At 43.9% G+C, this 15440-nt stretch overlaps 1 protein-coding gene and 1 long non-coding RNA gene across 3 annotated transcripts in view; one reads left to right on the top strand and one right to left on the bottom strand.

Annotated features, from left to right (window-relative positions):
• Positions 1 to 8983, bottom strand: part of LOC121278671 — a 43067-nt gene extending 34084 nt beyond the window's left edge. Inside the window, exons 1-2 of the long non-coding RNA XR_005943257.1 lie at positions 8846 to 8983; positions 4112 to 4155 (exon numbers count right to left, since the gene is read on the bottom strand). This is a non-coding gene — a long non-coding RNA (uncharacterized LOC121278671). The remainder of the gene's footprint in view (positions 1 to 4111; positions 4156 to 8845) is intronic.
• Positions 8984 to 9255: 272 nt separating this feature from the next.
• LOC121279035 (septin-7) overlaps positions 9256 to 15440 on the top strand; it is a 152723-nt gene continuing 146538 nt past the window's right edge. For both annotated transcript variants that reach the window (XM_041189801.1, XM_041189802.1), the window contains exon 1: positions 9256 to 9367. In XM_041189801.1, coding sequence (XP_041045735.1) covers positions 9331 to 9367 — 37 coding nt within the window. In that variant the 5' untranslated portion in view covers positions 9256 to 9330. The remainder of the gene's footprint in view (positions 9368 to 15440) is intronic.

The raw sequence follows: 15440 nt of genomic DNA on the forward strand, positions 1-15440 counted from the left end.
TAAGGCAACATGAAATAAAAGATGCAAATCTAAAGGGAGTGCAGGAATTGAGAGACCTGGGAGTAGGTGTGCACAAATTGTTGAATAGGGCACATTGAGAAGGTTATTAAGGCGTATGGGATCTTGGACTTGAAAACAGAGGAATAAAATACAAAAGCAGGGAAGTTATGATGAACCTTTATAAAACAATGGTTAGACCTCAACTGGAGTATTGTCTCCAATTTTTAAAAAAACATTTTCACACAGCAAATGGTAAGGAACTGAAAATATGCTACCTGAGGGTGTATTGGAGGCAGATTGAATCATGCCTTTCAAAAGGGATTTGGATAAGTACCTGCAGAGAAAAACATGCAGGGCTATGGGGAAAGGGCAAAGGAGTGGGATTGACTAAATTGCTGTTGCAGGAACCTGGCACAGAGAAGCTGGGCTAAATGGCCTGCTCCTGTGCTGTAACCATTCTATGTTTATATTCTATGGTGTAGTAGATATAAAATAATTGCATTTCTAAAATGCCTTTGATAAGGCATTGGTAAAGTCTTAAGAATATTACAGGGTTTAATTTAGATGATATTGCACATTAGATGAGTACCAGGATCCATAAATATTAGCATCGGCGGAGAAGAAAAGAGTTGACGTTTCGAGTCCTCATGACCCTTCGACAGAACTAGTTCTGTCGAAGGGTCATGAGGACTCGAAACGTCAACTCTTTTCTTCTCCACCGATGCTGCCAGACCTGCTGAGTTTTTCCAGGTAATTCTGTTTTTGTTTTTGTTTTGGATTTCCAGCATCCACAGTTTTTTTGTTTTTATCCATAAATATTAGGCAGCCACGAATAGATCCAGTAGGAAATTTAGGAGAAACTTCGTTAGCCAGAGAGTGATGTGGAACTCATTACCATCAGGAGTAATTGAGGCAAACTGTGTAGGTGCATTTAAAAGAAAGCTAGATAAGCACATGTATCAGCATGGATCCATGGTCCAAATGGCCTGCTTCCGTGCTGCAAATATTTGGTCATACAACAATACTCATTCTTTTCTACCTATCCTTACTGTGAGACAAAATGGAAATCACCCATTTGCAGGAACATATTGACTCTTTTACAATGGTTTTCTCCCCCATAGTCAGAGCCTGACATAGGAACGTTCAATGAGTGTTCAAATGGAACGTTTCAATTCAACAATTTTAACATATAATAGCTGGACATAGACTGTGTCAAAGAGAAGTAGAGATAAAGTGACGCAGAGACAAGATGTCATTTGAATCATTAACATATTTTTAAAGTTTTGATACATAAGTGGATCAAACAGCACAGGGCCTTGGAAAACTAATTCCCCTTCCCTGTGGGAAATGTTAGTGCAAACTATGGGCAAGAGATGATGTTTTTTCCCCTTCATCTGTGTTTAACAACATGTCTATGAAGTGCAGTAATTGCATCAGTGAATGGGAAAATGGGTCAGCCTGGTGTTGTACTGAATTAAAATGCTGCATTTGCTCCACACAATGGGCATCAAGCTGAGCTGAAAGGCTGTCAAGTATTAAATTTGCTGTATGTTTTGGGTGTTACTTGCCCTGTTGTGCACACAATGCAGCAGAAGTGAAGATACTGCAGCAAGATTTGCAGCATTCCTGAATTGTCAATCATAGCCGGTTTGATAAGAGCACAAATTAATAGCTCTTGCTCAGGTGAATTTTATTTTCATTTTTGTGAGTGTGAATTGCAAGGATTTTATAAGCCACATGAACATGAGACAACCAAGTCACAAGGATACTGTATTTTGACCTCCCTCCACCCACAGTGAGGGCTTCTCAGGAGGAAGAATGTCAGTCCCTCTGTATGCAATGATCATGGTGGACAAACAGAAGATGGTGGATGAAAGGATAATGAGGCAACGTCTGGGGACTCTTACAGCATTCATGCACCCCACAAGCCACAAAGAGCCTGCGAAGAACAAGTGAGGAGCTGTTCATTGGAAGACTGTAAACCAAGATTTCTGTGCTCCTCTGGCCTCTTGCGTATCCACTAATTTAGTCGCTCCACCATGAGTGCCCGTGCTTTCAGCTGCCTGGGCCCTAATCTCTGGAATTCCCTTCCTAAACCTCTCCGTCTCCCTCTACTCCTTTAAGAAGCTCTTTTAAAACCTAGATCTTTGAGCAAGCTTTTGGTCAGCTGTCCTAATACCTCATGTGGTTCAGTATCAAATTTTGTCTGAACACTCCTGTGAAGCACCTTGGCGCGTTTTACTACATTAAAAGTGCTATATAAGTTGTTGTTGCTAATGAAGCCGTCTGGAACTGGACCAGCTACTGTACTGCATGAACACCCGCAGCCACAGTCAAACTGCCTGTATAGCTCTGTCTGCAGCTGCTGCAAAGGTTATGGATGCACTCAACCTTTATTTCAATGAGTCATTTCAGGCAGCTATGGGGTTTCTGTGTGATATCACCCTTAATACGTGTACTCTTCATAGTTATTCATTATTAAGAGACAGCAACTAGCAGAGGAGTACGCAGACACACAGGGACAAAATATCAGACAAAGAGAGATAAAGGGAAAATGTACCACTGGAACAAAGCATAGACTGTAAATATGATTTATATTGATAATGACTAGTTTCAGCTAACATGCTGCAGAATGTGATATTTATTCCACAAAACAAAACAGATTTTGCCTAATCATTGAATAACAAAGATAATTGTTACTGCTAGAGATCTGAAAGTTTAAATAACAATAAAAAGTCCAAGCAATTTTCCTGTCCTGCAGCTATTTCCAATGACACTCTGTAACTGGAAGCAATCATATGTGCAGCACAAAATCAATGGTACAGCTTGTTAAAGCACAGAGCCAGGGCAATGGATTGTACCACTAAATATGGTGTTATTAAGAGGAAAGAGAAGGAATCTATCAGTATGGAAATGTTTATTGATTGGTATTGGATGTCCTAATCGAGGAACAAGAACCCTGTGGGGCACACTTATGGGATTATCAGTGGTAGAAGTACTGGCAAAAATAGGCCTGGTATAAGCCATGAAATCCATTCCTCCCTCAAACAGATTGGTCTGAAGAGCAAGATAGATCCAGCTACATCAAGGGCAGGGTAAGCCTACATCAGCACGTCAGATTTTCACCGTGTCAGGAGACCTGCCAATTCTCGGCAAACGACTCTCTTCGAGGACAGAGGACGTGGAGTGGGCTGGTCACAGTGATGGAGATTGTGGGCTGCACAAAATGGAAAGCATGGCTTGGAAACTCTACACACCCTGAACATTGAATTGGACAAGAATATGCCTGCATGGCACTGGGAATGTTTTTTTTAATTCAATTAGGGGATGTGGGCGTCGCTGGTTCAGCCAGCATTGATTGCCCATCCCTAGTTACCCTTGAGAAGGTGGCGGTGAGCTGCCTTCCCGAGCCGCTGCAGTCCATGTGGTGTGGGTGCACCCACCGCGCTGTTAGGGAGGGGGGGGGGTTTCCAGGATTTTGACCCAGCGACAGTGAAGGAACAGCCGATATGTTCCCAAGTCAGGGTGGTCAGTGGCTTGGAGGGGAACGTGCAAGTGGTGATGTTCCCATGTGTCTGCTGCCCTTGTCCTTCTAGATGGCAGCAGTCTGGGGTTTGGAAGGTGCTGCCTCAGGAGCCTTGGTGAATTCTTCCAGTGCATCTTGTAGATGGTACACACACCGCTGTTACTGTGCGTCAGTGGTGGAGGGAGTGAATGTGTGTGGATGGGGTGCCAATCAAGCAGCTGCTTTGTCCTGGATGGTGTCGAGCTTCTCGAGTGTTGTTAGAGCTGCACTCATTCAGGCAAGTGGGGAGTATTCCATCACACTCCTGACTTGTGCCTTGTAGATGGTGGACAGACTTTAGGGAGTCAGGAGGTGAGTTACTCATTGCAGGATTCTGAGCCTCTGACCTGCCCTTGTAGTCACAGTATTTATATGGCTGATGCTGGGGACCTCTGGAAAAGGCCAGTAATTAGTGTCTGAGTCTTCTTGTAAAAAAGGGTTGAAAGTGAAAGTAGCCATTGTCAAAACAAGAGTAAGGAATTTTTGGTAAAATCTAATATATAGAAGAATTTTGATGTATTTTTAGGTAAAATATATTCTGCTCACCTCATTTCATCGTTGAGATGGCTCTCCCAACCAACTGCGACATTCTAGATTTAGAGAAGAATAAATTTAAATACTTAAATTAGGTTCCTCAGGACAGTGTGCAAAAGGATGCAACTTTTTATCTTACCAGCTTTTAGCTGAGTTAACAATAAAGTCCCACTTAATATCTAATAGTTTTTTTTGGTATGGCCTAAAGCCATAAAAGCTGTTAAATATTAAAGTATCTATACAGACTAAACAAAGCGAACAGGAAAGTACAATAAAGACTAATAGCGTAGTGTTTTGTTCGGCAATACAGGTGGTCTTGTGGGAGAAAATCAAGTACTGTCATGGACTAAGCAGGCAGAAAGTCCGATCCCAGTCCCTGGCCCACCATTAAGTGTTGGCTGGCCTATCAAAAGTAGCCCCATATCGGTCATATGGGCATGCCAGCTAGACGTTTGGGTGACTGTCAAGAACCAAGCAGCACACAAAGATTCAGCAGAGACTGACAGGATGGGTGTATGCATAAGTGGAAGTAGGCCATTCGGCCCATCAAGTCACTCCACCATTCAATGAGATCATGGCTGGTCTGATAATCCTCAATTCTACTTTCTTGCCTTTTCCCCACCACCCTTGACTCCCTTACTGATTAAAAATCTGTCTATCCCAGCCTTGAATTAGTGGGATTAACCCGCAGGACCATCCAAAAGTCTAACCACTCAATGAGACTCAACCACTAAATATCAGCCATGGCTCAGTGGGTAGCATTTTTACCTCTGAATCTGAAGGTTGTGGGTTTGAGTCCCATTCCAGGGCCACTGTCAATCCAACTCACCCTGGACAACACTGAGAAGGAACTGAGCTGTTGAAGAGTCCGTACTGAGGGAGTGTCACACTGTTGGATGGTCAGTACTAAGGGAACTTTGTAATATCAGAGGTGCTGTCTTTCAGATGAAATATTAACTAGGGCCTTCTCAGATGGATGTAAAAGATTTCATAGCACTACTTTGAAGAGCAGGGGAGTGCTCCCTGGTGTCCTAGCCAATATTGATTCCTCAACCAAAATCAGTAGAACAGATTATCTGCGTGATACAAGGACACAAGAAATAGGAGCAGGAGTAGACCATATGGCCCATCACGCCTGCTCCATCATTCAATACAATCATGGCTGATCTTGGGCTCCAACTCCATTTTCCCACTCGCTCCCCATATCCCTTAATTCCCTGAGAGATCATAAATCTGTCTATCCCAGCCTTAACTGCATTCTACAATGGAACATCCACAACCTTCTGAGGTAGAGAATTCCAAAGATTCACAACCCTTTGAGTGAAGTAGTTTCTCCTCATCTCAGACTTTTTTTTAACTCATTCATGGGATCTGGGCTTCACTGGCTGGTCCAGCATTTATTGCCCATCCCTTAATTGCCCTTGAGGAGATGCTGGTGAGCTGCCTTCTTGAACCACTGCAGTGTATGTGTTGTGGGTAAACCCACAGTGCTGTTAGGGAGTTCAGGACTTTGACCTGGTGACAGTGAAGGAACGGTGATATATTTCCAAGTCAGGGTGGTGAGTGACTTGGAGGGGAACTTCCAGGTGGTGGTGTTCCCATCCATCTGCTGCCCTTGTCCTTCTATATATTTGTGTTCATGAGTTTGAAAGATGCTGTCTAAGGAGCCTTGGTGAACTCCTGCAGTACATCTTGTACACACAGCTATTACTTACGTCAGTGGTGGAGGGAATAAATGTTTCTGGATGTGGTGCCAATCACACGGGCTGCTTTGTCCTGGATGGTGTCAAGCTTCTTGAGTGTTGTGGGAGCTGCACTCATCCAGCCAAGTGGAGTATTCCATCACACACCTGACTTGTGCCTTGTAGATGGTGGACATGCTTTGGGGAGTCAGGAGTGGAGTTACTCATCGCAGGATTCCTAGCCTCTGACTTGCTCTTGTAGCCATGGTATTTATAAGGCTAGTATAGTCCAGTTTCTGGTCAATGGTAACCCCTAGGGGTTGATAGTGGGGGATTCAGTGATGGTAATGCCACTGAACATCAAGGGTGATGGTTAGATTCTGTTGTTGGAGTTAGTCATTGTCTGGCATTTATGTGGCATGAATGTTACTTGCCACTTGTCAGCCCAAGCCTGGATATTGTCCAGGTCTTGCCACATATGGACATGGACTGCTTCAGGATCTGAAGAATCACGAATGGTGCTGAACATTGTGCAATCATCAGCAAACATCCTCATTTCTGACCTTATGATGGAAGAAAGGTCATTGATGAAGCAGCTGAAGATGGTTGGGCCTAGGACACTACCCTGAGGAACTCCTACAATGATGTCCTGGAGCTGAGATGACTGACCCCCAACGACCACAACCATCTTCCTTTGTGCTAGGTATGACTCCAACCATGTTTTAGATTCCCAGCAGAAACAATCTCAGCATCTACCCTATCAAATCCCTTCAGAATTTTGTAGGTTTCAATGAGATCGCCTCTCATTCTCCTGAATTCCAGAGAATATAAGCCCAATTTACTCAGCCTTTCATCATAGGGCAATCCCTTCATCCCAGGGACCAATTTAGTGAACGTTCACTGTACCGCCTCCAATGCAAGTATATCCTTTCTTAAATGACAAGACTAAAACAGCACACAGTATTCCAGATATGGTCTTCTCTTCTTTATTCTTGTATTCAAATCCCCTTGCAATAAAGACCAACATGCCTTCCTAATTGCTTGCTGCACCGACATGCTAACTTTCTGTGTTTTTTGTATAAGCACACCTAAGTTTTCTTGAACATCAACACACCTTTCACACCATTTTAAAAATATTCTGCTTCTCTATTATGACCAAACAAATAACTTCACACTTCCCTACATTGTACTCCATCTGCCATCTTCTTGGTCGCTCACGTTACCTGTCAAATCTCTTTGCATCCTCTCTACAGCTTACCTTTCCACTTAGCTTGGTACCATCAGCAAACTTTAATTCATTACTCTGTCTCTACATCCAAGTCATTAATATAGATTGTAAAAAGCTAAGGACCCAGCACTGATCCTTGTGGTACTCCACTATTCACTGCCTGTCAACTTGAAAAATCCTCATTTATGCCCATTCTGTGTTAGAATCATATCCCTCAAGACTAATTTTTTTTTACAAGATGTGGCATTATCTGTACATTTTGTGTGCTAACCTGGGATTTTTTTAACGAGGTCATAAGTTCACTCTAGAACTATCAACAAACAGGCCTCTTTCAAGAAATCATCTGGCCTTGATGGTTCTTGAGGAAGATTTGGTTGTTTGTTTTGAACAGCAATCATTTTAATTGATGGGGGAAAAAAACTGAAAAGGCAAAGGTTGGTAACTTGCTGGAAATCACATGGGTGAGAGAAAAAACTTGAGTTGTGAAACCTGCTGGTTTTGAGGGCAGTCTTGTTGGGGAGCAAGCTGAGGAAAGGCTCTCCTAACTGGCTCTCTACCTACCTTGCCTGCAATTGTGTGTAGCTATCAACACGTAGCCAGAGAACCCTCAGCTGATCGTAACCAGTCTGCATTTGGACCTGCAAAGCTGACACCAGTGGTGAGAACTTACAGACATCTGCAGGTACCAACAGCCTGTCTTCACACAAGAGAACTCCAGATTGACAGCGTTGAGACCCTGCGGACTTTATCCTTCATCTTATAATGCCAATCCCTCAAAGCCCATCTCTGAAGAGAGACTCTGCCTGTTCGTCCTTTGTTGGTCTGTGTGTGTGCTGGAGGAATTCTTTGGCAAGCAATAGGTAGTTAAAATTCTTAATTACAACTGTGTGTTAACCAGTACTGGCAACTTGTTAAAAAGAGGTTTTGTTTTATAATAAACAATCGTTCTGAGTTTATTGAAAGAAGTCTGGTTGAAGACTCTTTTATTCTTGGCAGCAATAGGGAAAATAGACGATTGACTATTTTGGTGAGAAAATTAAACTTTTAAATTAATGGTACGGCCTGCATAGTGAGGCTGGACCATATGTGCACTTCTACCATTCCAGTAGTAACACAGTGCTTTCTATCCATTTAACCAATCCCAACCCATGCTAATATTACCCCCAACTTCATGAGCCCTTATCTTCCTTGGCACCTTATCAAACGTCTTTTGGAAATTCAGGTATACAACATCTACTGGTTCCCTTTTATCTACTACAAGAGATATATCCTCAAAAAGCTCTCACAAATTTGTAAAACAGGATTTCCTCTTAGTAAAATCACGTTGACTTGTTTTAATCATACTATGCTTTTTTTTAAGTGCGTTGCCAAGACTCCCTTAATAATAGATTCCAGCATTTAGGTCCTAACAACTGACGTTTGGCTAATTGGCCTGTAGTTCACTGTCTTCTCTCTCCCTTCTTTCTTGAAAAGTGGTGTAACATTCCAACTTGCAATCTAATAGGGCAGTTTCCCAATCGAAGGAATTTTGAAAAATCATTGCCAGCACCCCCATTTTTTTTTCGGCTTTTCTGCAGCCAGCTCCTTTAGAATCCAGGGATGTCAGGTTTTAGTCCCTCAAGTCTAGTCAATACTTTTTTCTATTACTATGACATGGCTGCCTGTAGGAGCTTGCTGTGCGTAAATTGGCTGTCACGTTTGTCTTACTATATTTGAACCAGTCCTCCCTTGTCTGTGAAGGGCTTTGGGACGGTGGTGGTGAAAGGCGCTACAGAAATGCAACTTATTCGCTCAATGCCACAATGTACCAACTGAATCGTGTCGAGTCAATATTACATGTGATTTCTTGTAAAACTCCGGGATGATGAGGGTGGGGGGGGTAAATGGAAGAGTCTCAACGCACATTGAATTCCTTCTCCTTTCATCACCATCCACCGTGAAGAGGACACCGAAAGGTTAGTTCGATCCGCCATTACTCATGAAGGCGGCGCGCAGGCGCGTCCCAGCCCACCAACCACGCCCCCCCCCCCCCCCCCCGCCCGCCCCGGGCCGCCCGCCAACCAATCTGCGCAGGCGCACGTCCGCCGAATTTGGCGCGGAGCGGACGGCGGGCGCGCGGGACGCCGGGGATTGTAGTCCCTTGGGTTCCGGAGTCACGTGCAAGCAGCTGCCGACCTGCCAGCGGCAACTACAATCCCCAGGCTGCTTTGCGGCCGGGGGGGGGGGGGGGGGGGGGGTGTGTGTGTGTGCTGAGGTCCCGCCTCGGCCCGGGGAGTTGTCGCGAGGTTTGGCGGGCCGGCCGGGCGGGGATGTAGAGCACAATGTCGGGCTGTGACAGGGCTTCAGCCGGCGGCATGGGTGAGTGAGCAAGCGGGTGGCCGCGGGAACCACGGGACCCCGGGCACAGGCAGCTTCCCCGGGGAACGGGGCGCGGCGCGGATGTCGCCGACTAGGGAGGCATCGGCCCCGGCCGCGATTTCCGACCAGCCCCGGGAGGAGCGGAGCCCGGCCCCAGCCCCAGCCCCAGCCCCAGTCCAGCCTCGGGCCTGGGTATTCTCTCCCCCCCCCCACCCCCCCCCCCCCCCACCTTCCCCCACCAACAACCCCTCCCTGCTGTCTCCGATTGCCTTTGAATGGCCGGAGCTCCGGGCCCATTGATCAATGGACAGACCCTGGTGGGTGGGGGCGGGGGAGTGAGCGACAAGGCGGCGGCAGTGGGGTGGGGGACCGGCAGAGGGTGGGGGTCTGGGTGGGGGTGGTGGTGGTGGGGTTGTGTCTGGGTGGGGTGGGGTGAGGTGTGGGGGGGAGAGGGTATGTCTGGGTGGGGTGTGGGGGGGAGGGGATGTCTGGGTGGTGGGTGGGTGGGTGGGGGGGGGGGGAGGGGATGTCTGGGTGGGGGGGGGGGGGAGGGGATGTCTGGGTGGGGTGGGGGGGTTGGGGGCCTATTGAATAACGTGTGTTTGTGGCCGAGTCGCTTCGCCTCTCGCAGGCTCTGGGATCCGGGACCCACCCAAATCTCCAGCCAAGGTCTGAGTTTTAACAGCTCACCCTCGCCCTGGCCCAGATTCCCAGTTAAATGTTACATCCAGCTCTCTGTCTTGACACTGCAATCCAGCAGCCACTGTGCAAATGGTTCAGGAGAATATTGAGTGTGGAAGGGGGTGGCCATTTGACCCATCGTGTCTGTGCTGGCTCTTTGACGGGCTAACTCCCCACCCGCCCACATTTTCTCCCGTCCTGTATTTAGCCAGTTCCTTGAAAAAAAAAGCCTGAACCAGCTTCGGAATTTTTTATGGATGTTTGTAAAGTATTAGAGGGTTTGTTATCAATGGACTATTTTTTTCTTATGCAATAACTAACCCATGGAAAATTTGTGACTGAATTAGTCACTTAACAGTATGTCTAATGTCTTAATGGTTGGGAGGAGATATGTTATTTAGCCATGACAAAGTAGGCATATTCAGTCTTTGTTAGTTTTTGTGCTGGTGGGACTGAATAGTATTTGGTATTCTCATTGCTTGTAATTTTATCAAGGGGAAGAAATTTGGATGGATTACTATTGAATCTTTTTGTCCATTGAATCTGGAAGCGCAGAAGGAGGCCATTTGGCTCATCATGTCTCTCTCTTAGATCTTTGAAAGAGCTATGAAATTAATCTCTCTCCCCGTGCACTTTTTCCATAGCTTTACAAATGGTTTTTCAAGTGTTTATCAGATTCAGAACTTGTGGCATAAATTAAAGTCCTCACCTCTCTTCTAGTTCTTTTGCTAATTTCTTAAATTGATGTCCTCTGGTTGCAGACCCTCCTGTTGTAGAAATGGTTTCTCCTTATTTAATCTATCAAAACCCCTCATAATTTTGAGCTTTTCTATTACATTTCCCTTAATCTTTTCTAAGGAGAGCAATGCCTGCTTCTCCAATCTCTCCATCTGACTAAAGCCCTTCGTTCCTGGTACCAAGTAACTCTCTTCATCCTTTCTGGCCTTACTGTCCATTCTGAAGTATGATAACCTCAAATTGGTCCCTCGACTCCAGTTCAGGCCTAACCAGTAATTTATAAAGGTTTAGCGTAACTTCCCTTTATTTGTAAAACCAAGGATTCTGTATGCTTATTTAACTCCATCACCATGTTCTATCATCTTGAAAGATGCCATATATTGGGGAAAGTTAGATTTAATGCATTGATGATCCATATAATTGAATTCACAAAATATATTTTTAAACTCTTCCATATCCTCCCCCTCAAGTAATGTAAATGCAGGTTTCCGTGGAGGTGGAGAGCTACAGAGCTGTGAAACCTCAGCCAAACGACCCAGACAAGGCAAGCTACATGACTTCCTCCTGTTCACCTATCTCTCAAAGCAATCTCTTACCATACTAATGTAGCTACTTGTTTTTTTCCTGGCCTCTGAGTGGAGCTTTATGAATTTTTTTCATACATCAGCCTCTGCTTGAAGGAGATGCAGGTCACTTGTTTAATAATTCATTTTTTGGCCAACTTTATTTTGCAATGCCATTCCATTCTCAGCATAGGTACTTACTGATAATTGATTTCTTAAAATGCCAGAACCCTTGGCTTTAATTCAACCACATGTTGATTTAATTAAGCCTTTTTTGTATCTGGTACTAACATTCAAATATTCAAAATGATAGAATTGAAAAAGGAAGGTTTTAAAATTGACTAATTATAAATTAGTCAATGTATTTGGAATGAGGGAAAACAGTAGTTTGTTGGCAGTGCTTTTTTGTATGACATGCAATTCAATCTATGACAATTATTGAATTGATTTCAATTATTGCATTGATTTTTTTCATGGTAACTTGTACTTTGCACCCAAAAACATCAAAAAGTCTGGTAATTTAATAAGTACAAACTGTAGAATGCAGGCATTAAGATTGGGCAGTTGACTACAGTTTACAGAAGAGTATAGTGAGTGTTTTAGTGTTCAATATGGAGCTAGCCGGTGTGTAACTTCCATTCAGGTGGTTGTGGTTTTTCATTTTAGTTGAATTGAACAGGAAGTGATACCAGTTCACGTAGTTTACGGACATTAACATAACATTTGTGTAGGTTTGCAAGATCATCAGATTTGTGACCCTCACCAAATGCCAATATGTTTTGATAAAAGCAAAAAACTGCGGATGCTGGAAATCTAAAACAAAAATAGCTGGAAAAACTCAGCAGGTTAGACAGCATTTGTGGAGAGGAATACAGTTAATGTTTCAAGTCCATATGACTCTTCATCTGAACCAAGGAAATATAGAAATGAGGTGAAATATAGATTGCCAAAGACGTCTTGGACGAAAGGATAAAGGGGTGTTGACAGTGATGATATTAACTAAGGAATGCGCTAATGGTAACATTAAGGGTAGAAAGCAGGACGAGCAAGTGACAAATAACCCTAGTGGGGGTGGGGTGGGAGGACGGGATCGAAATAGGTTAAAACGTGGAGATAAAACAATGGATGGAAATACATTTAAAAATAATGGAAATAGGAAAAGAAAAATATATTTAAAAAATTATAAATTAGTGGAAAAAGGGGGATCGGAATGGGGGTGGGGACGGAGGAGAGTTCATGATCTAAAATTGTTGAACTCAATATTCAGTCCAGAAGGCTGTAAAGTGCCTAGTCGGAAGATGAGGTGCTGTTCCTCCAGTTTGCACTGAGCTTCAATAGAACATTGCAACAGGCCAAGGATGGACATGTGGGCATGAGAGCAGGGTGGTGTGTTAAAATGGCAAGCGACAGGGAGGTTTGGGTAATGCTTGTGGACAGACCAAAGGTGTTCCGCAAAGTGGTTACCTAGTCTGCGTTGCCTCCCCAATGTAGAGGAGACCGCATTGGGAGCAACAAATGCAGTAGACTAAATTGAGGGAAGTGCAAGTGAAATGCTGCTTCACTTGAAAGGAGTGTTTGGGCCCTAGGACGGTGAGGAGGGGGGAAGTAAAGGGGCAGGTGTTGCACCTTCTGCAGTTGCATGGGAAGGTGCCGTGGAAGGGGGTTGAGGTATAGGGGGTGATGGAGGAGTGAACCAGGGTGACCTGAAGGGAATGATCCCTGTGGAATGCTGTTGGGGTGGGAGGGGGGTGAAGAGAAGATGTGTTTGGTGGTGGCATCATGCTGGAGATGGCGGAGGATGACCCTTTGAATGCGGAGGCTGGTGGGATCATAAGTGAGGACAAGGGGACCATATGTTTTGGTTGGCTTAGCATTTCTCTGTGGCTATATGTATGTGAGGTATGTCAGAATGTAGCAAAATGCTTCCTGCATTTATAACACTCATAATTTAGGTTTTTTTGAGTTTGGAGGTTTCTTAGAAAATCCATGTAGGCCAGGATGAAGTACAGGAAGTAGGTGCATGAGTGATGTCTTGTGGACCAGCAGTTCAATTGCTGCACTGTCTTTGCGAAGTATTTTATTTTTCTGTTCGTCTGTTGCACCTTTTACTTTCAATTGTTGTGAGATTTAAAAGTCTCAACACTTGAATTGGCTTAAATAAGCTCTCCAAAGCTGGTTTCTCTATTTTGAGTAGCATCTAGCCTGCTGAGGTTCCTTCTCATTAACATGATTCAGTTTGGAATTCATTTCTTGCTGCAGGTTCCACTACCTGAAATGCTTGTTAAAACAAACACTTGGGCAAACAGAGCAAATAATATCTCTGTTGGGGAATGCAGCATTTGCATATTGGATATCTTGTTTGTTAGAGCAAGGACTTCCCTGGTAAGCTGATGTTAATCCAGATTCCTTGCTTCTGACTGTCAGTGATTATTGAAGTTAAAAGAAGAGCATATTTTACTGCACTTCAAGATGCAGCAGATAACAGTAAGGTGAATGACCAAAACAAAAACAGAATTACCTGGAAAAACTCAGCAGGTCTGGCAGCATCGGCGGAGAAGAAAAGAGTTGAAGTTTCAAGTCCTCATGACCCTTCGACTGAACTGAGTGAATCCAAGAAAGGGGTGAAACATAAGCTGGTTTAAGGTGTGTGAGGGGAGAGAAGTGGAGTGGGTTGGTGTGGTTGTAGGGACATACAAGCAGTGATAGGAAAGGTGAATGACCAGGTCATCTGCCTTTGGTGATGGAGAGAAACATGTTGGCCAGGACACTAGGTGAGTTACTTCCCTACTCTTGAATAACGTCTACATGTGAACAGTGGGGAGGTACCCGAGTCTAATGTTGTGCAAAGGCAGCACACTCTTGGTATTGGGGTGTATTATGGCTCATGTCCAAGAGTGGGCCTTGAGCTCGTGATCTCGTGAATTAGAAATGTTGACTGCAGTATTTGTACTGAAAGCAAAAACAAAAATACCTGGAAAACTCAGCAGTTCTGGCAGCATCTGCAGAGAGGAACCCAGTTAACGTTTCGAGTCTGAATGACTGTTCATCAGAACTAAGGAAAAATAGAAAAGAGGTGAAATATAAGCTGGTTTTAGAGTTGGGGTGGGGGCAGTGGGACAGGTAGAGATGGAGAGAGGGCCAGTGATAGGTGGAGATAGCCAAAAGATGTCATAGACAAAAGGACAAAGAGGTGTTGATGGTGGTGGTATTAGCTAAGATATGTGCTAATGTACTGAAAGCCAGTTCAGTCTTTATCCATATATGTAAACTTGGTATATAACTGACACTAGACAAGAAGTAACACATACATTGACTTGTTACTCTAGTTAAGCTAATGAGGCATTGTGTAACAGAATTGGGCAAAGTTTGATTTAACATTAAAGGCACTATATAAATGTAAATTGTGTGTTTTTGTTGGGCTAGCAGTCCACACATGAAATCAAAGCGTGACTTCGGTTTGTATTAGTTTTCATCATGAGCCACATGGGAGCCTCTTCTGTGGCAAAAAAAACTGGAATAAATGGATCTAGTACAGTAAAGTATGATCAATAGCCTCTCTGAATTGCTGCAATTAGGATTGATTATCTGGGGAAATAGTGAAAATTTCCCATTGATTGTTAGGAATTTAAAAAAAATTGCAGTCACCTTGAGTTATAAGAGCTAACGGGTTTTGGTTTATATTTTTCAATCTGGCAGAATAACCAGCATGGCAGGTGAAATGTTTTCTTTCTGTTGCTCAGTGCCAGTCTGACATACTTCCAGTTTGGTTAAAGCAAGGGTTTGAATCGGCATCGTTTGGCCATGATAACGTTCGAAGTCTGCCTAAATCAAGCACATCTTGATTCTATTTTCCATACTGCTCCATTTTGCATGAGTTGTCACAATTGTGTTGATTCTCTTATCAGCTCTAAAGCATATGACCACAAACCAGTTTGAGGCTCACTGCTGAGACTGGATTTAAATGAAAATCAACTGTGATGTGCCATTTTAGTCCAGTTAAAAATCTCTTGTATATCACAAAGTGATTGGAGGGTGAGTGTTTGTTTATCCTTTGTGCATCATATTGAATATTTGTTGAACTGGGCATTGAT

This window comes from Carcharodon carcharias, chromosome 6 (assembly GCF_017639515.1).
Source record: "Carcharodon carcharias isolate sCarCar2 chromosome 6, sCarCar2.pri, whole genome shotgun sequence".
NCBI lineage: Eukaryota > Metazoa > Chordata > Chondrichthyes > Lamniformes > Lamnidae > Carcharodon > Carcharodon carcharias.